Raw genomic sequence first — 27,196 nt, forward strand, 5'->3', positions numbered from 1 at the left:
GGTTTTGTCAATTTTTTGCAGTTTGAAGAAATATGACAGTAAAATACAGAATTAAGGGTATAGAGTTCTCTAATAGTTACAGACCTTTGTATCTAGCTAGTTTATCTTAGAGACCTTCCATGGATTTCATTAAATTACAAGTTGAGTATCCCTGTCCAAGAAACTAGAGACAGAGAAATGATTTTTGCTAAGATAAGCTGATGTCAGCAAAAGCAGACTAATAGCTGTTATTTTGGTGCCTTTCCTGTTTCCTAGGCTCTAACAAGTAGGTTTGTGCAGTCAGGTACAGCTTTAGATAATTGTTTTTCCAAGGCTGGACTGAACTGCTGTAGGCTCCAGTACTTCAGTTTGTTTTTTTTTTGAGTAATAACATACATGCATACACATACAGCTTGTCTTACTAAGTAAAGAAGAAAATAATTGGTACTCTTTAGAAAGCAAGAAACAAAAAAGTGCCCCAAAACCACCAGGGCAAAAAAGCCAGGAATAACACAAGAAGCCTCTAAAATTCAGAGATGAATGCATTGACACATTGCTCTATTTAGCAAAATACAAACTCTTGTCAAATACATTTCATAGAAGTTGTGTTAAGTTAGATGATACATGTCTTTTTTATAAATGTATGGAATTCTGAAACAGTCTTTTAAATAAACTTGTATCTCTTTCCAGTGGAGAAGAAAATAAAGTTACTGTAAATGATCTTAGGCCAGCAACTGATTACCATGCAAAGTGAGTATCTTACTTTTTCGTCATTAAATTCAGTAGAAATGTTTTAAAAGTTTCACTGTGTATTTACCTAAGACTTCAGAGATGGTCTTAACCACTTCTTACCCTCTTTTGAGTCACAAATCAGCATTTTTGACTTAACTGACTGTCCATTTTGGACAACATAAGACAAGATTGGTGTACATTCATCCTACATTCATGCTCTTTCCTTTATACCAGCACAGTGACCTTTTTCTGTCCTTGGAGCCAGGCACAGCTGCTGCTATTCAATTTTCCACAGTCAGCAGATTGTGGAATCTGCCCTGGAAGATGCTCCCTGCTTGGCCACCTGAAGGTCATATTATGCTACTTTTGCTTTGCTCCAGTAGATCAGTGAACCTGACCCCATATGCATGATAAAATGTGCCCCCAGCTCAGTGTGATTCTGCCCTTCTAGAAGAATTGACTACATCAGGAGCTCAGAAGAAATAGCATAGGATTGGGAAGATGTGATTAGGTGTTGTTCTTCCCTCTTTTAAATGTTGGAGGGTCATCTGGAGCTGAAGTTGGCAGAAAATGCAAAGACTAAGGGCTTCTATATATTTGTCAGCCAGAAACAAAGGTCAGAGAAAGCATATCCTCCCAAACAAACACAACTGGAAAACTGGTAACTATGGATGAGGAAGAGGATGAGGTACTTGACTACCTTTTTGCCTTAGTCTTACTGGCAATCTCCCTTCTCACACCTCACCAGTGGAAGGAGAGCAGGACAGGGACTGAGGGTGGAAGGTCCCTCCCACAGTGAGAGAACAGCTTTGAGACCACCTGAGGAACCTGTACATAAGTCTACATCTATTAAGATTCAGTCCTGAGGGAATTAACTAATGTAGTGCCAAACCACTCTCCATCATATTCAAAAAGTCACGGCAACAAGGTGAAGTCCTGTGTGACTGGAAAAACTGCACCCATTTTATTAAAAGGTAGGAAGGAAGACTGTGGGAACTACTAACCTGTCAGCCTCACTTCTGTGCCTGGGAAGATCATTGAACAGATTCTTCTAAAAGCCATGCTAAAGCACATGAGGGACAAGGAGGTGATTCAGGACAGCTGGCACAGCTTCACTAAGGACAAGTCCTGCCTGAGGGGAGGGACTGCAGATGTTAGCTGTCTGGACTTGTGTAAGATCTTTGAGACAGTCCCCAACAGTACCCTTCTTGGTGGAAGGAATTGGTTAGATGGTCACATTCACAGAATAGTGGTCAATGGCCCAATGTCCAGATGGAGATTAGTGACAAGTGGTGTCTTTCAGGGGCCTGTCTTGGACCAGTACTGTCAAATATCTTCATCAGTGACATGGACAGTGGGTTCAAAGTGAGCTTCCAGCAGAAAACACTAAGCAGTTGCAGTACACCTGAAGGACGGGATGCCATCCAGAGGGACCTGGACAAGCTTGAGCAGTGAGGCCGTGGGAACCTCATGAGGTTCAACAAGTCCAAGTGCAAGGTGCAGCCCTAGTATCAACAAAGGCTGCAGGATGAAGGGATTAAGAGCAGCCCCGCTGAGAAGAATGTGGTGGTCCTGGTGGATGGAGAGCTGGGCATTACCTGACAACATGTACTTGCAGTCCAAAAAGCCAACTGTGTCCTGGGCAACATCAAAAGCAGCGTGGCCAGCAGGATGAGGGAGGTGGTTCTGCCCTTCTGTTCCACTCTGGTGAAACCCCGCCTGGAGTGCTGTGTCCAGCTCTGGGATCCCCATCATGAGAACAACGGTGACTTGTTAGAGTAGCTCTAGAGGAGGGCCACAGAAGTTGTTCAGCCTGAAGAAAACTCAGTAACTTAAAGGGTGCCTGTAAGAAAGATGGAGACAGACTTTTTAGTAGGGCCTGTTGTGATAGGACAAGAGATAATGGTTTTGAACTAAAAGAGGGTAGATTTAGACTAGATGTATGGAAGAAATTTTTTGCACTGAGAATGGTGGAAAACTGGAACAGCTTGCCCAGGGAGATGGTGGATGCCCCATCCCTGGAAGCAATTCAGGGAGAGGTTGGGCAGGGCTCTAAGCACCCTGATCTAGTTGAAGATGTCTCTGGTTTTTTTTGCAGGGGTGTTTGGACAAGTTGACCTTTAAAGGTCTGTTCCAACCGAAACTACTCTGTGATTTTTGTTTTTTAATAAAAAGAGTGTGGATACATCAGTTTACAAATAAATAACACTGTGAAGGCAGAAATGAAGGCCTCCTTAAAAGAAGTGCCTTTTCAGGAGGTAATGGCAAGTGTGGACTACCTTCTTAGACATGACTGAATGTCCTGCTTCTCTTGACTTTGTGGAGAACCCCAAGATGCCTGTGTACTGACCAAGGGAAGCAATTTAGAGACAGCTGGTAGGAAGCAGAGAGGGCAGAAGTGTGTCAGAGTATGGGTCCCAGTTAACAATGTTCTGCCTCCTTCCACATCAGATTGAGGATAGGACTTGCCTTGTGCAGTAGCCTTTTTGACATTTGCTCGAGTAGGAGAGCTAGGTTCCCAGTCCTTGGTGTGAAGGAGTCTGCACCTCCCAGATCTGTTTTCCAGAGTATTGTCCTGGTTGTCAAACTGAAAGCAAAAGAGGGTTCATCTGTTCTTATTACAACCCTCATTTAATTTGAGCCCCCATATTGCCTGGATCACAAGGTCAGGAGATGGAAGAATGGTAAATTGGCTCTAAGCTATTTCATATGAAAGTGTTTACCTGTGATTTTGTTCCTATTTTTAGTAGCATTTTATATATTTTATCCAACAAGGTTGAAATTGAAAATTCATGGAGCATTAGGGTCAGTGCCTAGAAATTTTCTTTTCAGTCTAAGTCCTCTTCTATTGGCCTACATTCATATTTTTTCTTGCTTAATTCTGGTGGTTGTAGGCAATACATGGGAATCAGTGGCTTGGCCATCCAAGCTCTTCCTAAACAGAATTCTGCCAATATGAAGGCTGCACAAAATAAAAAAAAACTGGAACAACTCAACCACCAAGATAACTGACAAATTACATATTTGCAACTGTATGAAAGCACAAACAACTTCGTGTTCAACTTTAGTCACTGTTTGAATGTCTTCTCTCTGTTTGTAAAATCTGTAAAACCAAATTTCCTGTGATTTGTTGTTCATGCATCAAAAATATGTCAGGATTTTTGTACCTTCTTAAGCTGGAAACCCAGATCTTATATTGGTGAGCAGAGGAGAGGGTTTTTTAGGGAGTTTTGGTTTTGGGATTTTTTTCAAAGGAACTGATGAATCAGAAGAAAGTAATGTGCCATTTACCCAAAGATGAGGCAAGGCATAGCTGCACAGCTTAGGGGGCAGGGGGGAGGCCAGATGATTATCATGTATTTCCTTTTGGAAACAAGCCTTTTGAAAAACAAGCCATTTCTCTTTGAGACAGAAACAAAATTCACTCTTTTGAAGTATGTGGAGAGCTAATTCATAGCCTTACTAAACGAAAGGACAAGGTGAACACACTCAGCAGGACACTCATTTGAGTGCAGAGGATACTCTGAAAATACATCAACAACTTCATTGTGCTCATCTGACGAAAGCACTTGCAAAAGAATTATTCATAATATAAGTTCATATCTCTACAACAGATAATGAGCCTGCAAAATGCTACCATTATTTTCCAACCAAAGTACAGCTAATAACAGACATATTTTAAATATAATTGTGAGACTAAAGCCGACTGATGGTAATGATGTACATCTGAAGTAAAGGACTCTTTTCTTCCTTATTGCTTCAATTGACGGAGATGTTTCCCCCAGCTATTTATTTCTAACAGTGATATTTTAATAATGAAGCAGCAAGGCAGCAACTTAATTCCAAATGCTCAGTTTTCTTTGGAACTACAGATTTTGAAGCAAAATGTTATTGACTCTCTTCCACTTTAGAGTCCAAGTAGAATGCAACTGTGTAAAGGGGTGCCCTTCAGAAGCAGAGAGTTTTACCACAGCAAGTTGTGAACCTGATACTCCAAATTTGCCCAGGATAACTAATCGAACCAAAAATTCTCTTACTCTTCAGTGGAAGGTAAGGATTGCTTCACAGCCTTTAAAATAAATATTTTAAACTCTTAGAATTGTTGTGGATTTATCAATAAAATACCAGTTCATTGAAACTGAAAGTTTTTGTCAGACCTACTAATTTCAGTCACAGTTCCCTGACTGGAAATAGATTTACTGGGTTAAATGTGGACTTCAGTAAAAAGAGAAGGATTCACAGAAAAGCAAGGAGTCTTTCAAGGTAAAATTACTGACTTCAGTACCCAATGCATTTCAAGGACTAAGTGAGAAAAAGACCAAAATGAAATAAGCATTCACTGTATGACGACTGAACTAGGACTGTCTTGGCAAGTGAAACAATCGTATAAGGGGAGCGTTATTTGTCTTCCACTGTTCTTCTCATGGTTTGGCCCACACATGCATTTTTTTAAGTGGACTTGTATCCAGTTAGAATTCTAATTTTTTTGTTTTCCTGTTACAGGCATCGTGTGATAATGGTTCCAAAATCCACAGTTACCTTTTAGAATGGGATGAAGTAAGCAAGCTATTCTATTGTATTTTCAGTCTTCTATATTTTTTAAGTAGCTGTATGTGACTGTGTATATCAAGTTGTGTGAAAATTAAGATTTCTGCTTACAGGTGTGTGACAAATATGTAATTCCTGAAGCAATTATTAAAATGCAGTTACTGCTCAGTTTTTTTTCTCAGGGGATATAAAATAAAAATATCTTAATTGCATGATTCTGCCGCTCTTAATAGTGGCTTTTTCACTTGTAGTCCAATACTGTGTTCAAGAGCTGGCATGGAAGGGTCATTTTCCTGCAACAGTCTTTCTTTTTTAATAAGTGGGTGGATCAACTATGGCCCTGCAACAATCTTGCAGTCTCTACCTGGACAGCTGTCCTGAGATGGCAGAGCTGCAGGATCTTCCTGGCTTTTATTCTTTCAGCCCCAAGGAACTGGGAAATGGAAAGGAAGAAAAAAAGCTGCTAATTTAATACAAAGTTTCATATGCCACTGCCTCGCCATATGGAGATTCTTCAGTTATATTTAATTTCAAAAAAGGGTTTTACATCATGTTTGTATGTACTTTAATTAATGGATGCATATGTAATAAGGTGAATAATATGATAAACTTTTTACTTTTTAGGGAAAAGGAAATGGAGAGTTTTGCCAGTGTTATTACGGTCAACAGAAGCAGTACAGGATCACTAAACTATCACCAGCCATGGGGTACACCTTTAGGCTAGCAGCCAAAAATGACATGGGAATGAGGTAAATACTATTACATACATAAATATGTAATGCATATGCATGTATGTGTGTGCTGCTTTAGGAAAAACATGTGTTGGCATTTAAAGAAAAATTTATTTTGTCCAAATGGTCTGAAATGGGATATAGAGTATATAATCTTTCAGGTGGAAGGGACCTACAGTGATCATCTAGTCAAACTTCTTAGTTAACTCACAGTATGTGACTGGATTATTCTTTTTGCAGATAGCCTGTGTGCTGTGATATTGTCCCTTCATCTAATGTGTCTGTTAGTCTCCTCTTACTCTGAGAAATAGACAGAATATGACATTGCCCTATCAATGAATTCTTTGGAAGCTCTAGAGCTTATTATAAATGCTTAGGATATGTGGTTCGTGCTTTTAATTACTACTTTTTGGATGTTATAGAGCACTAAACTTTGTTTTGAATTTTTGAATGAATGACATGTAACTTCAGTGGAGAATATAAGTAAGAACTTGGGAAAAAAAAAATGTTTTGTGAAGTTATGCTTGCATTAATGAGTGCATTAGTTCCTGCGTGTGCTTGTTCATCATCAGGCAAAGCAGATGCACCTGGCTAGCAATCACACTACCAGAGCTCATCTCCTCTATAGCAGATTCCTGATGTCGAGGCTACTTAGTCGTACTTGGACTTTGAAGTCCTGTGGGGCATAAAAATAGAGTTTCCTTCACCATCAGCATAAAATTGATTTTTGTGTTTGTTTTTTAATTCAGATATTATGAACATTCTGTTGAAGCTCACTAAAGTGGTGTTTCTATAGCATGAAATAGAGGATGTGTGTTGTGTGTCCTTTATCTGGAAGAAGGAGGTGCTTGAGAAAAAGTGCCTGCTTGGCCAGTGTTGAAGAACAATGTAAAGAGTAGGGAGCCAGACACAGGTTCATGCTGGGCAGAAGGAATCTTCTGCAGACCATTAAGTATGTGGAAAATACAGCTGGCTCAGGAGATCTGAGGCATGTGTTGGGAGGCTTTGGAGAGTACTCAGGGAATGCATTGCATAAAGTACTTGTTCCTATGTCTTTCCTTAAGCATCTGCTTTCTGCCACTACAGTGTCCTCTGACAGTAGACTAGAATGACTTTGGTGTGCTCCAATAGTCTTTATTATATTACTGCTTTCTGGATGATGCTCCTGGAATTAATTATTCTCTTGATTTGCTCCTGGACTTTGTCTTGGTGAGATTCAGTTGGAACTGTTAAAAACAAAGACAGAGGGAAGGAGCTGGCAGTTAAGCAGGGTCCAATGCTTGGACTCTCTTCCTGTTCCCCTTTTGCATCTGAGTGTAAATAGCTAAGAATAACTGCACATATTAAAGATTCCTCCAGCATAAGCTTTGAAGACACTGCTCAGTTAAGTACCCTTCTTAAACTAATCACACTAAATAGATTTTTAAATCAATATTTCATAGCCTTGTGAAGATGAGCTTTTTTGTCTTTATGGTACTATTTAATTAGGAAGTCTCTTGAAATAATATTTATTAGTGCAGAGTGCCTGTTTATCCCTTATGAAGAATGTTGAGAACATAAGGCATCTGGAGACAAAATTTTGTCTAAATAATTTCACCAACAAGAATAGATATTTTATCTCTGAGTTACTAATTTTTAAATTTAATTCTAACCTACATGAAACAGTGGTTAAAGAAAACTGGAAAAAATAAAATCTATTTCCAAAAATAAATAGTACTGTACTTCTGAGGGAATTGTTTAATAGTTATTCAAATATGACTATGGTTGGAACTCTTAGTTTATTTCAGTGTATTTTGAAGTGGTTCAAGCAAGTTTAGAGATTAAATCTTTTTAAGATGTGGTTTTTTTTACCTTATATCCACTTGTAAGTTGACTCCTTCAATAGTTCATTTTGAAAAATGTTAGACATACTACTTGTATCTAACCTCTCTTCATGCTTGCTTCAGACTGCCTATAAAATGCTGATCTTTTTTTAGTAAATATATTGTAGGTATCAATTTCCATTCCAGAAATTTTCTTGCTTTTGACTTCTTACAGGAAAAAAAATTACTATTCCCACGAATTTGGAAGTTTTCTCTTGTTTTTAACTTTTGCCCTTCTTGCTTCACATCTCTTTTACAGTCCTCACAGGCAATATGTCTGTTTTCTGTGCTATCAACGCTCTTGATAATGTGGTGTCTGTAAGATTTTTTCCTTTAAATGCCAAAAATACTTCAATACAGACCAAAATGTACAAAATGTGCTTTGCTATAATATAGGTTGAGTAAGAGAGAAAGTGAAATTGAGTTATCTTTTAATTGAGATTTTTCTGGCAAGTCAGGTTCTAAACACATGAGACACTTAACTGGTACCTTTGTTTAAGCAATACAGAGGATTTTCAGGGCTTACTGGTGCTCACTTAGATAGTCCTTAGCTTTTAGATTAAAATTACATCTTTGACATTAGTTTCATATGGTTAAAAATACTAGACTAGCTTTAGGCTTCAGATCTGATGTAAAGCAGCAAAGCCAGCTGAGAGCAGGTGGGGCTTTTTAGTCTAGCTGGATGCATGTCAGACTATCTGTACAACCTGTTCACTGACTTTTGCATCCCTCTGTTTCACAGTAGCTCTTTTTATGTAATTTGTTTGTATTTTCACCACACAGTATATCTAATCTAAATCAAATAAAGATAACAGTTGTGTTAGGAGATTCACTGGTATAAACTCTACTTCTTTTTCTGCAGTAAGACTCTGATTTTATCAACTCTTAAGGTAGCTCACCATTGAAGGAGAATATTCTATTATTTTCTGAATCTCTAGGGAAACCAGTACTTCAAAGTAAGCTCAGAACACATAAGCAAAGTTTGTTTTGAGGTCTTGCCGTAAATGTTTTTATGCCTTCATGTTTTCACTTTGAAAAGGAAGGACACTGTCGTATATTATTGCATCTAGAGCTTTAGTGTTTTAGAATACTGAGTTAATATGAAAAAGCAAAACATTTTGGTTAGTAAAACGTAATTATATCATACAAAGGAATCTTTCAATTATGAACATGATAACCTTGTTCGGATATTTTGTTACTGACATACTCATGGGCAAGTTAAGTTGTTTGCAATATAACAGCTTACAATTTCCCATTGTGCATATCTCCAAGAAACTATCATAGCTGTGTTTAGTACAAATTTTGATTTTTAGCTATTAATTATTGTGTCTAGTTAGTTTACATATTGTCTGTTTTAAACAGTGATTTTAGTGAAGAAGTCCTGTATCATACCTCAGGCACTGCCCCAACCACACCAGCAAGTCCTTTGCTGATTAATGCTGGAGTTACTTGGTTATCCCTTCAGTGGACTAAACCCTCAGGAACACCATCAGATGAAGGAATCTCATATATATTAGAGATGGAGGATGAGAACTCAGTAAGTTTAGAATGATTATTCTCAATATGTTTGATACATTATTGTATTAGTATAGCAATGATTATTTTTGCTAGACTATTCTACAAGGAATTGTATTTTCTGAAATTAAGCTAATGACTTGTCATTGCTGTGACCAGGCCACCTAGCTTTCTTCTTTTAATTGTTTAGTATTATTAAGCCCCATTTCTGAAAAGACTTTTAAATTGCTTAAAAATTTGTGAATTTGTGTGTGCAAGTTAAGCCTTATAAGAGTAGATCAAAGCAATTGCATCATGAAGTGTGGTCCCTCTAGATGTGATTTCAGACTAACAACATTTGTTTCAAAATCAGTAGTGTTCTACCTTTTGAAAGCGTTAGGTAAAATTTCCAGTGACTGTATATGTCTTTCTTACTGATATTTTCTCCTCTTTTGGTTGGAAAATGGTTAATGAATTCACACCTCTTATAAAAAAAAAAAACAACTTGTGTTTACACAATGAAGGTGCACTTATTACTTTGTCAGGGACACATAATAATTACAGTCTGAAACAGTAATTTATTTGTATGAAGTATGTTAGATCCTCTGGTCTGCAAAGCTAATGTTCAAATAATCCTATTTAATTCTGCAGGGATATGGTTTCAAGCCAAAATATGATGGTGATGATCTTACCTACACGGTGAAGAATTTGAGGCGTAGTACAAAATATAAATTTAGGGTAAGATTTTTTTTCATATGTTTGGGCACCAGACTAGTTTGAGATTGACTTAGAAGTGGGGAGGGCCCTTTTTTAAGGAAAACTGAATTTTATGCCAGTTTCTTACTATTTGAATCTCCTAAAACTGTCAGCTGAACACATGCATTATTGTTTCTGCAGAAGCAATATGAACCTCTGCAAGGGTATAACACAGTTGCAGATATCTTGAAATTCCAAGCCATAAGTACGTGTTCTTAGCAGCTGGGGTTTTTTATTTGGCTGGTTTGTTTCATATACATGGGTGATAATACTTTGTGTAGCTATGGGTTCTTTGATAGTAAACACAATGAAAGTGTTAGGGTAAGGAGCCGCCTTGATTAAAAAAAAAATTATTATAAGTCATCCATATTACCATGGCCTGTTCTGTTAAGCATGAGGGCTGAACTATTAGTTCAGGAAGAAGTCTGGCCTAACTATGAGCTTTTGGGTGTGGTTAAAAGGTGGAAAGAAGCATACTGGCCATGGGAAGGTGATCAAATAGCCATCAAGGACTGCAAGAACTTTTCCAGGACAGGCAGAGTTGAAGTCAGGAAGGCTTAGGATCAACTAGAACTGAAATTGGCCAAAGATAACAAGAATGACATAAAATGTTTCTTCAGATGTGTGAGAAGTAGAAGCACAGGGAAGACATACAGAGGCCGTTCCTAAACAGGGCAAAGAGGCAAGTTACTAATAATGCAAATAAAGCAGAGATTCTTAATACCTTCTTTGTTTCTGCTTTACCAGCATAACTGGACCTCAGATCACAGGATAAGATAGCAGTGACAAAGCTGGGGTTTGGTCTGTTGGAAGGGCTCAGTCCACTTATGGATGTAAAGGGAAGTGGCTGACATTGCCACAAGACCCCTATGTGTAACATTTGAAAAGTGATACATGTCAACGGATATCCCTGATGTCTGGAAGAGGGCAAATGGAATACCCCCCACCTACAAGAGGGGTCCAAAAGAGGACCCAGGGGACTACAGGCCCATTAATCTTACTTCAGTCACTGGAAAAGAAATGGAAAAGTCTTCCTAGGAAATACTACAAGCAGGCAGTTGGGAATAGCCTACACCAAAAGTAAATGATGGCTGACAAGCCTGATCATATCCTACATCAAGGTAACACTTCTAGTTGGTCCAAGGAGACCTGTGTTTTTTACCTGAACTTCAGCACCATTCAACAGTTTCCCACAGTCTTTTCCCTGGCCAAACTGGCAAAACACAAAGGGTTAGATGAGTAGGAAACTGGCCAACAGGCCCCACTCAGAGAGTAGTGATCAATGGTTTCTAGTTAGGCTGACAGCATGTCTGTATTAGGAACTCCTAGGGATAAGAGGCCCCGTGCTGTGCGTTTTCACAGCTGATCTTGACAGTGGAATTGAAAGCATCCTCACCAAGTTTGCTGATGACATCACATGGAGTGGTCAGATGAACACATCAGAAGGCAAAACTATCTTACAGAAACACCTGGACAGACTAGAAGAGTGAGGTAGCAAAAACAGTATGAAGACTAACAAAGACAAGTACAAAGCTCTGCACCTGGGCTGCAATAACCAAGGAGCCCACTATAGGCTAGGAGCAGCCTGCTGAAAGGGACATTCGGGCAAACTGGATCCTAGGCTGATTCAGCGGTGGCATTGCTAGCAGAGATAAGAAATCTTCCTTGTATTCAGCTTGTGTCAAATGACACTTGGATAGCTGTGTTCAGTTCTGATCCACACAATTCACAAAAGACAGGCAGAGTGGGAGTTGGTCCAAAGGTCTCTTGTGGAGAGTTGGGCCAAAGAAAAATTATAAAAGGGCTGGAGAACCTGCCTTATAATCAAAGTCTAAAGGAATTACATATTACCTCATTGGAGAAGGCTCAAAGGGATGTCATCACAGTTTGCTAGCACTTAAAACTTGACTACAGAGAGGAGGGAGGTTCTCCCTTCACAAGGAGCCACCTGGAGATGACAAGGGGAAAGAGTTGCAAGGTGCACTGGAAGGGGTTTCATCTTGGTATAGGAAAGAAATTTTCCACAGTGAGATCAAGTAATCACTGGAGTGACCTCCCCAGAAATGTGGTGGAGTCCCCATCACTGGATGATTTCAAGATATGACTGGAGAAGGTGTTAGATAATCTCATCTAGGCTCACATTGCCCTGAAGGGTTGGACCAGGTGATTTTTCAGGTCCCTTCCAGCCTGGGCTATTCTATGTTCTGTGTCACTCTTGAATAGTTAGTTGAGTTTTGGAACAAAGCTAAAGATGTGTCCCACAGTATGAATCACAGAATCATTTAGGTTGGAAAAGACCTGTAAGATCAACTCTTAACCCAGCATTAAACCACGTCCCTAAGCAACATATCTGCACACCTTTGAAATACCTCCGGGGTGGTTACTAGACCACTTCCCCGGGCAGCCTTGCCAATGCTTGACTGCTCTTTCTGTGAAGGAATTTTTCCTTATTTTCAATTTAAACTTCCCCTGGTGCAACTTGAGGTACAGTCAGAATAACCTCATCTTGCCTTTTTCCTGCAAGTGAGAAATGTTGATAGCTGTTGTCACATATACACCTAAAATACTATTTCTTAAGGAAGAATTGGGAACTGTTGAAGAACAGCTTCTCTTTGCAATATGAAGGAAATAGTTTGAGTTGATTGATTTGAGTTAACACTACAGCATGTGAGTACTCCTTTTCAGATTATATTTTGCACTTCTGAATATGATTTTGTTGGGGTTTTTACACAAACTTAGTATTTAAATAATTTAAAATATACAGTGCATTTCTAGCATTATTACCGCTACACATGAACTAAAGAATAGGTCATTGTCTTGAAACTAGCTTTTGTAGGACGTGACCATAGTCTTCCTTTGAAAGTAATACTACACATTAATTATACTGGTTACTAGTAAATGTATAGTTATTTAAACATCCTAAGTTTCTCATTCAAATAAACTCCCATGTTTGCACCCTGTTTTTATTAGCAAAACAATAAACAGAAGTCTCTGTTCACCCATTCATGGACCATAAAGGAGAAACAAATGTTAAGTTAATCAGGTCTTTAATTTTTATTATACAGGGGAAAGACTTAATTAGTAGTAATATTCTTTAAGGCTTTTGAAAGAAGCTTTATAACCATTTGAAACCATATTATAATCCGTAAATGCTAACTGCCTGTTTAACTTAATTTGTAAGGACACACAGACAACCAGATGATTATTAATCTTGTAAACTGTACTGGGAGACTTAATGTCTGAGAGACATGTTAGCTTGCATTTCCTCTTCTCAGTCTGTACTAACATCACTGCTGTCATTTTGATTCTGCTTATTCTTAAAACAGATCTAAAAACTGAAAAAAACTCTTTTCCTTTTTTTCTTTTTTCCTAGGTGGTTTACCTTTTTACTAAACTAAAAAGTACAAAGTAAAGAATAGCACAAATTTGTTTTCCTAGAGTCACAGAAAAATCTAGGTTGGAAAAGACTTCTAGTGATCATCTGGGTCAAATTTTTGTAGAAGGCTTAGGTAGTTCAACCCTGTCCCAGCCCTGTTGAGCTGAGATTTCAGTACTTCCAGCAAGGACAATTCAACCACTTCTTTGGGCTGTCTGTTCTAACAGAAATTAATTTCTTTTCTTATATACAGCTAGAATTTCCCCTAGCACACTATGTCTGCTGGCTCTCATCCTGTCATTACAGATCCTTTGGAAGGCAATGTCATCTCTTCTGTAACTATCTCTTAAGTATTGGAAGGCTGCAATTAGATCCTTCCCAGTGAAACTTCTTTTTACTCAGGCAGAATAAAAGAAAGCTCTTTTTTCCAGTGTCAGGTTCTCTAGTCCTCTGATCATCATGCCCTCTTGATCATCATTGGCCCTTTTCTGAACTCTTTCCAGTTTCCCAGTGTCTCTTGAGCTGGAAGGACCAAAACTGGACAGTATTCCAAGCATGGTTTTAAAAGTGCTGAGTAAAGTGACATAATTAAATCCTTTGTTCTGCTGGGAAAATTCTTGGTGATGCAACCCATGAAACCATTTGGTTTTGCTACTGCCAAGATGCTTTGCTGATTCATTTGGCTTGCTCCTACTTGAATCCCAATGCCCTCCTCAGCAGAGCTAAAAAAAGAAAAACTGGCTAGAGTGAGACCCCAGACTGCACTGGTGCTGGGAATATTCTATCCCAGGTGCAAGACTCTATCTTTTGTCCAAAGCTCATACAGTTCTTGTTCATTCAATATTTCAGCCTATCAAAGTCTGTATAATGGCTCTTCCCTCCAGCATATGTCTATATTCTCCTAGTTTGGTGCTATATGCAAATCTGGGAGCATCACTCCTATCACCCAGATCACTTCTAAAGATAATGAATCTGACCTTGGATTGGCTGCTGAGAAAATCCACTCATGAGCAGCTGCTAATTTGCCTTCAAATCATTAACCAACACCCTTTGAGCCTGGCATTCTGTCAGGTTCTCTACACCCATCTTGTGGTCCATCTGTGCTATCTTAACCAGCTTATCTATGTATATGTTGTGGAGATGACACTAAAATTAGGGTAGATGATGTCCCCAGCTGTCCTCCATTTCTTGAGCAAGTTGTTTGATCATGGAAGCACTCAGGTTGGTTAAACATGATTTACCTTTGACAAATATAATTCCTTGTCCTCCATGTGACTTCCATGACAGCCTTTTGCCATAATGATCCTTGGGACTGAAGAGTTTATAAAATCCCTTTGATGTTGTTAATACAACTTACCCATATAAACACTTTTTTTATCTCTGAATGTATTTCTATAAAAGAAGGTCCTATACTAGGATGGGAGGGATTTTTTTAAGGGTTTGGCTTTTTCTGGCATTTTGCATGCATTTATATTTTCAGTATAGCGATTGTCTAACTATGGGACTAATTAAAATGTAAAATGAATGTATATAATAACTTTAGTTCTTGTGCTAGTTTATTATGTGTCTATCTATGTATACAGTATGAATTAATTTTTCCTTACCAAAAACAGTGAATAGCATACCACTATCCAATGCATTCATAGTATTTTATATATATTTACAGGTCACTGCTTATAACTCAGAAGGGAAAAGCAGTCCAAGTGAGACAGTGGAGTACATTACTTGTCCAGACAAACCTGGAGTACCTTCAAAACCCACAGTGAAAGGAAAAACTCATGCACAAAGTTTTAAAGTAATCTGGGGTAAGAATGTTTTCCAGCTCTAGAGTATTTCTTCTGTATTTTTAATATATATATCATATATATTTTTTTTTTATACAGGAGGTCAGGTTTTACTTTAGTAACACTTCACTCAACCAAGCCATTATGATCCATTTACATGGAAAAATACTGACTCAAAATACTTAGTGTGGCAATATAGCTAATTATATGGGAAGGATAATATGCTAATTGTAATAGGGACTGTTATTGCAATGGACTACAACGCTTAAAAAAGTGTGGTTAATCGATGCACTTAAGTTCTGTTTCTCTGGCACAAAAAGCAGGTGCTTGACATTCTGGGTTGTTATTGAAAGAGAAGATTGAAGTTCAACCTGTATCTTCAAGCTATTTGGTTTTGATAGATAAATTTATATCTACTAAGGATGTTGAGAAACTTTTCCTTAAGCTCAGGAATTTTTAGCCTTATGCTGTAAAATAGAAGGTTAAACAGTACTGTGCAATGCAGTACTTTAGCTTAAAATCAAACAGTAAAAAAATACATTTACTGTCACTTCTTATCTATTTCCATTTATTAGTGTGTTTAATTCTTCAACATCAATAGTAAGAAATTTACTTGTAGAGTATAAATTGTACTCAGCAGGTCCAGTCTTGCATTTTCCCAGAGTGCTTTGCTACATCAGGACCTGATACCTGATCTTTTATGTACAGTACATAATGTATAAAGTTTTTAAAAATACCTGATTGGTGTATCAAAAGCAACCTAAAATATCCATTTATATATAAAATTTTTAATAGTTTTTATTTGGAACAGTGATACTCTTTCTATAATGGTAATTAATGTGACAATTTTATTTTTCATTTGGAGTAATTTCCTTCCAACCAAAGAAGTGCTATCTGCCATGTAATTCTCATTTTATATAGCTGGCATTTTATGATACATAACTCTTGCCTAAGAGCCAACATAATTTAATCCATCCATAATGTGATGTTTAGGCAGGAGTACCCTTCTGTGTTGAATTATAATGCCGTGTTTATATTTGTTCAAAATGTTGTTTCACATTATTTTAATTTTGCTGTTTTCTAAGTCATCCTTAAGAATCAATATTAGGATTATATGTCAAAGAAAGGTCTATAGATTTGTATCTTGTACATGAATACTGTACCAGGGAGGATAGTGCACTCAATTTCTAGTGATATATTAGAAGTTAAGAGATAAGTTTTCAGCTTAGAACTCTTGATTTCTCTTCTGTCTCAAAATATTTAGGTTTTTGAAATTCTGTCCTTAAATAATTTCAAAATATTTTTATATACAAATCTGTATGATCTTTTTTCCTGTCTGCAGTCCAAATTACAGGACCATTAGAGTCTGTGTCCTTGAATCCATGCTCAGGCAGCCTTCCACAGCACTTGAGACCGAATTGTTTGCGGTGGCATCTCCCAGGGGGGATTTCCTTGTCCCTTTTCCTGTGTAGAGTGTACAGAAGGGCTGAGAGCTGGCTTTCACAAAGCAGGGCTTGGAGTGATTTCCCACTGCCCTGGACTAGGATGCTCTCCATCTAAATAAGCACCCATCTCCAGCTGTTTGTTGATTTTGCCTCCCCAAAAGCTATAATGCCATTTAACTTTCCTTGCTTAGTTGGAATATTGCTATTTTTTATAGATCCACCAAAAGACAATGGGGGAGCAGCAATAAATACGTATGTTGTGGAAATGTCTGAAGGCTTAAGTGGTAAGTATTAGGATCATACATTGGAATTCACTTGTGTGGGGTTTTTTTTCTGTCTCTGTGTGAATGTGGGAAGAATAAAATGTGTATTATGATAGGGAAAGTTATTGCCAGGGACTGACATCAAAAAGAAAATAGAGACACATTGATGCTTGTACACAAGAAATTCTTTTTCTCTGATTTAGAAAAGAAAGACGCCACAAAATTCTGTGATGCAAGAGATGCTTTTTGTTTAACTTACTAATTAGGTCTATTCAGTTTTAGAAATGAAATTACATATTTCAGACATTTTAGGGCAAGAAGACAGGGACATGTACCTTTGTTGTCTGCATGGCAGATGAAAGAAAAGCTCGTACTCCATTTATCACTATTAAAAGAGAACAATGATGCAGCTGGGATAACTTTCTGCTGTTTGCTTTTCTGTTCTTTCATGCAGAAGCGAAACTGACAGTATTTCTAAATTGGACATAAACCTATCTTGCTAAAATATTTTAAAATCTTGACCTCTTAAGTAGCCTGATTGAGTTCAGAAACAGTCACATAAAGAATGAAAGTTTAAACTTCTCCCAAGCCTTGTCAGATGAAGACAGCACTGTCCCCAGATACGACAGGAGCCCTCTCAGGGCTCTCAGTTGTGGTTCTTTTGATGTTTAGTCTATTGCTTTCCTCTCTCTGTCATGTGTCATGAGTCACATTAAGTCACTTTTGGAATGATGCACCCAAGCGTTTCATGCAGATTTAGTGAGTTGTGCATTACATTTCATTCCCAGTCCTCTAAGTTCTGTGGTGTATTGAGTTGTTGGAGATTTAATTAAAAGTCCCCAGGTTCCCTGCTTAATCTTTTAAACAGAGAGAAAATGCTAAAGAGTTTCCGGTTTAAGAGTAGGAAATAATGGAATCAGAATTTCACATGCTTCTGGGCCATTTAGGAACACAGAAACAAACTTCATCAATTGTAAACTATAGTTACAGCCTTCAAAATTATAATGTAATTTGAAGCCTGTTTTCTGTGAAAAATTTTACTTTACTATCTTTCCTGTTTATTTGGTTATGATGTTGAATTTGCTTGCTGACCCAGTGTGTTCTCTTCTAGTTAAGATAAATACCAAATAAGGAAGCTATTTCACTTCAGCATACCTACACCTAGGAAACTGTCTTTATGAAATTATAGGATCTTCCAGGAAATTCAAAGCAGTCTCAATTTCTATTTTTTTTTATTAAACATCAGGGACACACTTATTTTAGTGAAGTTAGGCTATCTGCTGTGGCTGGTACTGAAGTGTGGCAAATTGCACTTTGGTTCATTGCACACTTATTCCTAACCTTTCAGGAAACAAATGGGATACAATATACAGCGGAGCCGCTAGGGAACATGTGTGTGACCGACTAAATCCAGGCTCTTCATATCGGTTACGTGTATATTGCGTTGGGGAAGGAGGACAAAGCACGGTAATATCAGCTAATATTTTTATTAAATAAAATTTCTCTCTGTAAGAAAATCTGGTCCAGTAGATACTTAAGCAAGTATTGTGCAGAAGTGCCTAACAAAATAGCCATAATTTAGAACCTCAGAGAAGTTCCAGTATTGCTGCACAGTGGTTTGAGTTTCTGCTTGTTTGTTAAAGAAATATATCTGAATATTCTTTTATGATATTATATTTTGTTTGACATGATGGTCTTTTTTACAGAAACGGATACTTTTCCAATGTAATACATTTATACAATGTCATTCATTAAGGCCTAACCCAATACAGAGTTTTAAGAAGGGTACTTGAGAAGGCTCCCCATGGAATTGGTCACAGCACCAAGCGTAACAGAGTTCAGGAAGCACTTGGACAATGGTTTCTCACATAGTGTGATTCTTGGGGGCTGTCTTGGGGCCAGGAGCTGGACTTTGATGATCCTTGTAGATACCTTCCAACTCAGAAGATTCTGTGAATTTAATGTAGTTCCAGTAGTCAGTGGAGTACCTTGTCTGAGTAGCCAAGCCACCCCAGCAGGCAGGGGAAGAAGTCTTCTCTCAGGCTTTACAGGGTTATGCTTCCCGTGCTCTCTCATGCACAATTAAAATGTTTACATTGTCCTACTTTTCAGTATTCCCAAATAATTTGCTGTGCCATACTATGCTCCTTTATACACACAAATTACATACACATGTGCACTGTCAATTCTGTGGTGTAGTTCAGTTGCCAGTACCAAAATGTCTTGCTGTATTGGTTTTCCCTTCTCAGCAGCAAGTGTAACAAAGCCAGCCCTGACTCTCTGCAGATTTCCAGCAGGGCTTTACTATCAAGCTGCTGTCACAAAAATCTCAAAGCCTTCCATTCTTGGTGTTTGCTGTTTCTACACATCCCTGCCTTATTGCAATGAAAAAAAATGTATGTACCCTTCCTCCAGCTAGAAGTCTCCTGCAAAGATAACCTTGACTACAGAATAAATCTCTTGCCTTAAGGAATGCACCTGGCCTTAAGAATAAATCTGGACTCCTTCAATGCTGGCTTGGCTGCAGTGCTTTCTCAGTCACCAGACCACAAGTCTCTGGAGACTTTAGCTCTGCCAATCTACGTCCCTACAGCCCAATGCCACGATTTGAGAATTATCATTGAGTACCGAAGAGGAAATAATTTCCAGAAAGTCCACATACTTTCTGAAGGTGTCAGAAATCAACACAACTGTGAAGAAATATGTAATTAACTCTTCTACAGCTTCTCGTGAACATATGCGAAACATTCTGCCTTTTAAGTAGCAGCAATTGATCAATGCAACAATATGTTCAAAGGAGCTGAAAAGCAGCAGATCACCAGTCCATTCTTCTTTGAGTATACGTAGAAACCAGTTGTGAAATGAGACTCTGAGATTCATTTTTTCTGTAAACCTAAGGGCTTTCCAACTTCAATTTGTTCTGTATCACACTGAAGCTAATAACCCCTCACTGTGCTCACTTCTGTGTGCATCCAGAACAGTCAATGCCATCTGCTGCATGAATTGTTATGTTCTTGGGTAATTTTTGCCCAGACTTCAGAGGTGGAAACTTGTTGCAGATCAGGTATTGCTAAGCAATGAAAATGTTGAAATACCTTTTTTTTTTTTAAATCTCTTCTGATTGACACTTCTACCAACTTTTGCTTTCTGAGAGGTTCTACCACAGAAAGGATAGAACCCTTAAAGTAAGGGTTTAGAAATCATTAGACTGCACTCTGATGCAAAAGAGAACGAGTTTACATTGAATAAGTCACATTTCAAGCATCTGTACTATGTTTGTACTGATAATTAACCACTGTTTTTAATTCTACTCCTTGCATGTGCACCAAAATACAAAAGCAAATTTTGCATATTGTGTGATTATTTTGGCATGGTTTGAGAAATACATACCAGATCACTTCAGCATCTTCACATATTTGAAGATGTCAGTTAAAAAGAGGAAGGTCTTGTTTTTGACTCAGGTATTAGCCTTTACTTGTGGCATAACTGATAGTTTTTGTTTTGGCCTGGATAACTTCATTAATCTATCTTTTTCAGGTATCTGATTCCTTAGTGGTGCAGACACCAGCAGTGGTTCCTGGTCCATGCCAGCCCCCAAGGCTACAGGGTAGACCAAGAGCAAGAGAAATTCAGCTGCGCTGGGGTAATTTCATTACAAGTGTTAGAGATTGTAAGGGATCCAAATGTGTTACATGTTAAAATTAAATAAGCTTTTCTTTCTTTCTTATTTTTAGGACCACCTCAGGTAGATGGTGGTTCACCCATTACCTGTTACGGTCTGGAAATGTTTCAGGCAGAAAGCGATGAACACAGAGAGGTTTACCAGGGTTCTGATGTTGAGTGCACAGTGGGCAGCCTTCTTCCAGGGAGGATGTACAGCTTCAGACTGAGAGCAGCTAACAAGGCTGGGGTAAGGAGGCAGTCTGAAATGAAATTCATTCCAGAGACTGCAATCACTATTAAGGATTTTTTTATTTCAAAAGAAACATTTAATAGTAATTTTTAAATTAGGATTTTCTAATGTAGACTCATTTGAGTCACATAGCTTATTGTTTTGTGGTAACAGACGGTTAAGCATCAGTTTATAATGAAGGGGATTTTTAGATGAAGGGAAGAGAAAATAGCTCATTATGTCTTTTATCTGAACAGTAATATTAGGAAATCATTAGGAAATACTATGCACCTTATTAAAGCACTGTTAACAACTTCACTATTCTCATGTGAAATAAGGTAGCAAATTATTTTCTGTATACAGGTTTTTAAATTTATTGACCTTTACTTTTATAGCTGTTGGTGTTCAGAACACAATAATTAGTGTTTCATGACTCTCTATTTTTATATTTAGTTTAACTTCTGACTACATGTTCTATCAGATAAAAGACTAATTTCCCTATCTGGAGTATTAAAGGTGTTTAAATCAATTGTTGCTGTGGAACAAGCTTTATTTCGTTATGTACCCAAAGTTCTGATTTGTTCAGTAATGTACACTTCACTAAAAACTGTCAGAATGAGTTGACACTGTGGAGAGGTCTGCAGCTTAAGGCTTTAAAGCAGTATCCTAACTTTTATCTTCCCTCCACCCTGCAAAGAATGGTTCATAGTTCAGCAGTTTTTGAATCCTTTATTTCTTTCACATAGGTAACTAGGCAGTACCAATTATTTTATATTCCAGTGCAGCCATCTTGTATCTTTAGAATAAGGCTTTGGATAGTATTTCCCTGGTTTTCCCAAGAGTTTGAAGTGACAAATTTATTCACATTGCATTTGCTGGAGTGAAGAAAAATTTATAGCTGTTCTGGCGACTAGTCAGATACTGAAATAAATCCTGAATCGACAGTCCACAGAAATTTATTTTATAAACAGATAATACAAAGTTTCAGGTTGCTGTTGCATGTCCCTACTATGGTAAACTGTTTTTTAAAAAGCAGCAATTTCATTCTTACAATATAGTCGTATCAACTCCCTTTTTAACAGTTTGGACCATACTCCGAAAAATGTGAAATAACTACAGCACCTGGACCCCCAGATCAGTGCAAGCCCCCTCAAGTGGCATGCAGATCTTCTGCCTGTGCTCAGGTGTCATGGGAGGTAAGAATGCCATGGTAACACCTGTCTTAACATAATGGTCTTTGGCATTTTTGAGTTCAACTTGTAAAGTCTAATACTGTATTTTAATCATTTTACTTGTAAACAAAACATACCTGATTATCCAATAGGTAAAACCTTAGTCATTCATCATGCCATTATGATACAGCATTAAGTTGGCAGGCTGAAGGTACTGGATCTTATTGTGATCTTTTTTTCAAAAGTTTTGCCACAGCTGCTACTCTGCATTTCTGAGTGACGCAGTCTCATCTTAAAATTTTTCTTAAACCTAGTTATAGTTCCTCAGAGACAATGTATCCACATAATACAGTAGATTATTGTGCATTTCTTGGCTTTATAATCTGATTTAATTTTATATAATTACATCAGTTATAAAGTAGCAAAAGCCTCACAGACTTCCTATAAACCCATAGTATTTAGATACATGATTTTAAAAAATGCAATAGATAAAAATTAAGCTTGTAAAAAAAAAGTTTCTATCTGGAAATACTCTTTAAACACAGCTTTTTGGAGGCTTAGAGATGGGGGGAAGTATCTGAGTTACAGAACTGTACAGAAAAAAATTAAACTGTTTTACTTAGAAAGTAGTATTCATGCTTCCTACTGGGGGAATATCAGAGGAGCACTCCTTAAATATCTACAAGGCAAAGCCTTTTTAAAAGAATACCATAAAAAAATTCTGGTAGAGTTAATTTGAGTGATATTAGATGTCTGTTTTACAGAGTCACACAGTAATTAAGGCACAAGTAGACCTCTAGATGTTATTTAGTTCAACCTTCTATTCAAATGGGTTAAGTTTCTCAGGGCCTTTCCCAGTGAAATTTTATTTATCTCCAAGAATGCGTATATTTCAACCTAGTAAAACTGTCTGGGTAAACTGTAGGATTTTTCATTCTGTAGGATTTTCTTGGTTTATGTCTAGTCAAAATACCCTTTAATGCAAGTCATGACTCTTATCTTGGCACTGTGCCATCTTCAAGAAAAATTTTTGTCATAATGTTTGTACCGTACCAGTAAGTAATTTAAGGCAGCAGTATGATCTTCGCTTAGTTGGATCACTTTGCTATTAAATAAACTTTACTTTTTTGTTGTGTGTTGCACTCTGGCTTTGTGACCCTTTGCTGGACGTTCTCCATTACATCAATGTCCCTCTCCTTTTGGGGATCCCAGGACAGGGACATGGTACTGGAGATGCAGCCTCACAAGTGCTGAGGGGAATCATTATTCCTTTGACCCTTCTTGCTGCTCATTTGCTAATACAACCAATATGTAATTCACCTTCATCAGACACACACTGTTGATTCTTATTCAACTTTCTTACCAGGGCACACAGGGGTTTTTTTGGTAAAGGTTGCTCCTCAGCCTGTACTTTTTTGAATCAGTCCAGGATTTTGTCTTTGCAATTGTCTTAGTTGAACTTGCTGAAGTTTGTATCAGATTCTGCCTGTTATTTGTATTGTATTAAATTAAAAATCAGCAAAGAAATGGGAGGGTAAGACTCCTCTGGAACAAAAACAAAATATAGATCTGGTGAGTTTGGTTGATTTTTTTTCTCCTGTCAGTATAATACTTTTAATTATTTGATTTCCATTTAATTAAAATTATTTCCATTTTAAAGGTACCAGTAAGTAATGGAGCTGATGTCACGGAGTATCGACTGGAGTGGGGCGGTGTGGAAGGATGCATGCAGATCTCCTATTGTGGGCCTGGGCTCAGCTGTGAAGTGAAAGGGCTTTTGCCTGCCACTATATACTATTGCAGGGTTCAGGTAAAGATGTAAAACTATTGTTAGTGAAATCTGGAAATAGGAATTGACTCTGCCATAAGAACACTGTCTACTTTGGATTTGCAGGCAGTGAACGTTGCAGGTGCAGGTCCTTTCAGTGAAGTAGTAGCATGTATGACTCCAGCCTCTGTACCTGCAGTTGTGACCTGTCTTCATGGACTAAGTGAAGATGAAGTTGAAAGTCCACATTATTCTCCTTCCACATGCCTTGCTATAAGCTGGGAAGAGCCTTGTGACCATGGATCTGAAATCCTTGGCTACAGCATAGACTTTGGAGATAAGCAGCCAATAACTGTTGGGAAGGATCTGACCTATTTCATAGAAGGCTTACAGCCAGATACTACCTACAGGTATGTGGTGCACAGCTACTTGACAGCCTACTGTTCCCTCCACAAGAGCAGATGCTTTGCTTCCTTGTATTTTTTTATTGTCTTCATTATTATTCTCAGACACATTAGTGCAGTCATGGAGCAAAAAGAAGTTTTGTAATGATGATCATCATAAATAGATGTGCTATTTTTATTTTCTTTCAAAAATAATTTATGTTAGTTTATTGCAGTATTGTTGTATCTGTCTGGTTAATGTGTCAATTTAACTAAAGTCACATCACATATTCAGATTCATAACTGTTTTTGGGCTGGTTTCTTCTCTGTTTGAAAATGTAAAATCCATCCAAGAAGGACTATGTCCTGTCTGATCTAATTGCAGCTCATTGCAACTTGCAATGCCTTATCTGCAGAAAAAGCGGAAGTCAGCATGAACAATATCAGTTTGAAAGATCAGCCAGCTGTGTGTCTCTTTTGAAGTATTTTAGTTGCTGAACTCATCCCTTATGTTCAGTCCAAGGGTCACTGAAAAATATAAATGCAAAAATCAGTAGTTTTGCCTGAAGACACTACATCCCTGTTACAAAAACATGTCCTCAGTGTTAAAGGAGAATGTCAGTCCCACTGAAGTCAGACTCCTAGCCCACTCTGACTTCAGTATAATTAGTACATTATCTGGCTATGCAGTTTTCTGAATCCTTAATTACTGTTTTATGGCTTTATGTGAGAATACAATGTTTCTGTGTGCCTTATAATTATTTAACAATAATGTTGGCAATCTGAAGAGCTGTTGCTCTCTGTGTCAGTAGACTGAAAAAAGTCACTTCCATTGCAGAAGGTAGGTCTATACTTCTACCCATGTAAGTTTTTTTCCAGAATACACTGTCAACTCCTTGTGCAAATAAAAAATTGCATGTATTAACCTTAGCTGTGGGCTGTAATAAATTAGCGTAACATTAAATATTACTATAGTGAAGGAGAAATATTTATTCTTTAGCCTGCATACAGTTTGTGTTTCCATATTTTGCAGTTGTGTGGTTGACTGTTTCAGAATTTAATTACTGTGTTTACTTTTTTCCAGTTACCTAGATACTATTTTGGACAAGCAAATGTTAAGTCTGCAAAATTAAATTAGACACATTTTGCTCCCTGTGGCTACCTGTGAAATACATAAAGAGCCTCTGTTGTCGGCTTTTTCCTTTTCAGAAATAAATTTCTTGGCTAAGTCTTTTAATTCTTACTTGCAAATCTAATGCCAGCATTGTCTTTCTTGGAGTATCAAAGAAAAAACAAAACCCTACCTTATCCTTGAGTATCAAGTTCTACAACTTCCTCAGCTCTGTGTCTTTGGCGACTTTTGGTTTCCCCTTCTCACTTTGCAGGCAGACCCAAGAGGGCTTGTGTTTGCAAGTGCCCAGAGATGTGTTACTGGTGGAAACAGCAAGAGAGGTGGCTCGGCACCATTGCTTAATTCTCACATGAATATGTTCTGTTCAGAAAAGTCCATAAAAATGTCTGTTAGTCATCCTTGAACTCACCTGATAAAACAGTCACAGATATGGTTTCCCCTCTTTGGGGTTTTGGGTTTTTTTACCTTCCCTCATCACTCCAATGTGGCTATCAAAAATTTTGGTTCAAGGCCTCCACAGTCAGAAAGATGGACCACTCTTGAAGTAACTCACAGAACTTTTTTATCTTTTCACTAATGTGAATTTATTTTTAATACTTTTATTTCTAATCTGGCCAACTCCTTAGAATGTAAGGAAAGTGATACACCTGCATATTCTTGACAGTCTATCAAAACATAGCACTGATAAAAGTCTTCATTGTAGATAGAACCATTATTCTCTATTTAATGAGAATGGTGGATATGGCCAGTTATTTTTAGAAACTATTTTCAAGTTAATTTATTCTCTCTTTCTCCAAATGCTAGAGTACGAATTCAAGCCCTAAACAGTCTTGGAGCAGGTCCTTTCAGCCACACCATAAAACTGAAAACAAAGCCTCTCCCGCCAGATCCACCTCGCCTGGAATGTGCTGCATACAGTTCTCAGACTCTGAAGCTGAAGTGGGGAGAGGGAACTGCGAAAGCATTAGCTGATTCCATCCAGTACCACCTTCAAATGGAGGATAAGAATGGAAGGTTGGTTTTGGCATTGCTTTAATCTGCCCAGTGTCGCTGTGGTTGGATGCTTGGGAGATGGCAGCAAAGGGCAAAATTCTTGGTGAATTTACAGCAGATGTAGGAGGTTGTCTCATCTGGCAAGGGAAGAAGGGCTCTAGTGTTCTGTGCTGAGAAGTGCAAGATAAAAAACTTCATTGTTTTTTATTTACAGTTCAACTGTAAATGTAAACAGTTCAAATGAAGAATTTAATGCAGTGTTCAGTACCAGCACACTTTTCTCTCTCACTTTTGGTTAAATATTTTGTCAAAGTAGCAAGTTCAATCTGTTGTGAATTTTATAAACTTAATATCAGAAGAGATGAATTCTTTGCTCTCTGTTGCCTTATATGCAGTTATTTTAGTGGAAATTAATACAAATTATTATTTTGAGGGATCCCTTGCCTCATGTTAAATAGAATGTCAGCTGAGGCAGTACAGCAAGAGCCCTTGCCTAAATGGTAAGATGAGCAGTACTGCTAGAGTGCTCCATATCTGATGAGTAGCTTTACCTTGACAAAAAGATAAAAGAGATCTACTATGTGCTGTGCTGTAAGGAGGAAAATAAATTACACTCTTTAACTGGAAAGAAATTTATTGCTAGTACCAAAGATTAGGTCATGTGCAGGTACCATCTGTTCTAAAAAGACAAGAAAAAAACTAAGTAGATGAGAACCCCAGCCGGAACAGAGAAATTTGTGCTGTGTCCTGGAGACACCAAAGCTGAAAAACAAAGAAGAATTGTCATGATCAGTTTGTGCAACAATTGTCACGTGAAGGAGAGTGGCCAGTGTACAAAACTCTCAGAAACAGATCTGGTGTGCACTACAAGTGTGACTGCCCTCCT

General features: G+C 37.8%; 1 protein-coding gene across 8 annotated transcripts in view; it reads left to right on the forward strand.

Annotated features, from left to right (window-relative positions):
• Positions 1 to 27,196, forward strand: part of FNDC3A (fibronectin type III domain containing 3A) — a 113,216-nt gene that overhangs the window by 79,675 nt on the left and 6,345 nt on the right. For all 8 annotated transcript variants that reach the window (XM_014250103.2, XM_014250106.2, XM_088051262.1 and 5 more), the window contains 15 exons: positions 670 to 729; positions 4,623 to 4,761; positions 5,215 to 5,268; positions 5,884 to 6,008; positions 9,215 to 9,389; positions 9,998 to 10,084; positions 15,145 to 15,283; positions 16,923 to 16,991; positions 18,319 to 18,437; positions 20,508 to 20,613; positions 20,705 to 20,880; positions 21,945 to 22,058; positions 23,695 to 23,844; positions 23,929 to 24,212; positions 26,122 to 26,331. In XM_014250103.2, the coding sequence (XP_014105578.2) occupies positions 670 to 729; positions 4,623 to 4,761; positions 5,215 to 5,268; positions 5,884 to 6,008; positions 9,215 to 9,389; positions 9,998 to 10,084; positions 15,145 to 15,283; positions 16,923 to 16,991; positions 18,319 to 18,437; positions 20,508 to 20,613; positions 20,705 to 20,880; positions 21,945 to 22,058; positions 23,695 to 23,844; positions 23,929 to 24,212; positions 26,122 to 26,331 (2,007 nt within the window). The remainder of the gene's footprint in view (positions 1 to 669; positions 730 to 4,622; positions 4,762 to 5,214; positions 5,269 to 5,883; positions 6,009 to 9,214; positions 9,390 to 9,997; positions 10,085 to 15,144; positions 15,284 to 16,922; positions 16,992 to 18,318; positions 18,438 to 20,507; positions 20,614 to 20,704; positions 20,881 to 21,944; positions 22,059 to 23,694; positions 23,845 to 23,928; positions 24,213 to 26,121; positions 26,332 to 27,196) is intronic.

The sequence above is a fragment of the Pseudopodoces humilis genome, chromosome 2 (genome assembly GCF_049639895.1).
Source record: "Pseudopodoces humilis isolate 2021_Gansu_Grassland_sample_001 chromosome 2, ASM4963989v1, whole genome shotgun sequence".
NCBI classification, from domain to species: domain Eukaryota; kingdom Metazoa; phylum Chordata; class Aves; order Passeriformes; family Paridae; genus Pseudopodoces; species Pseudopodoces humilis.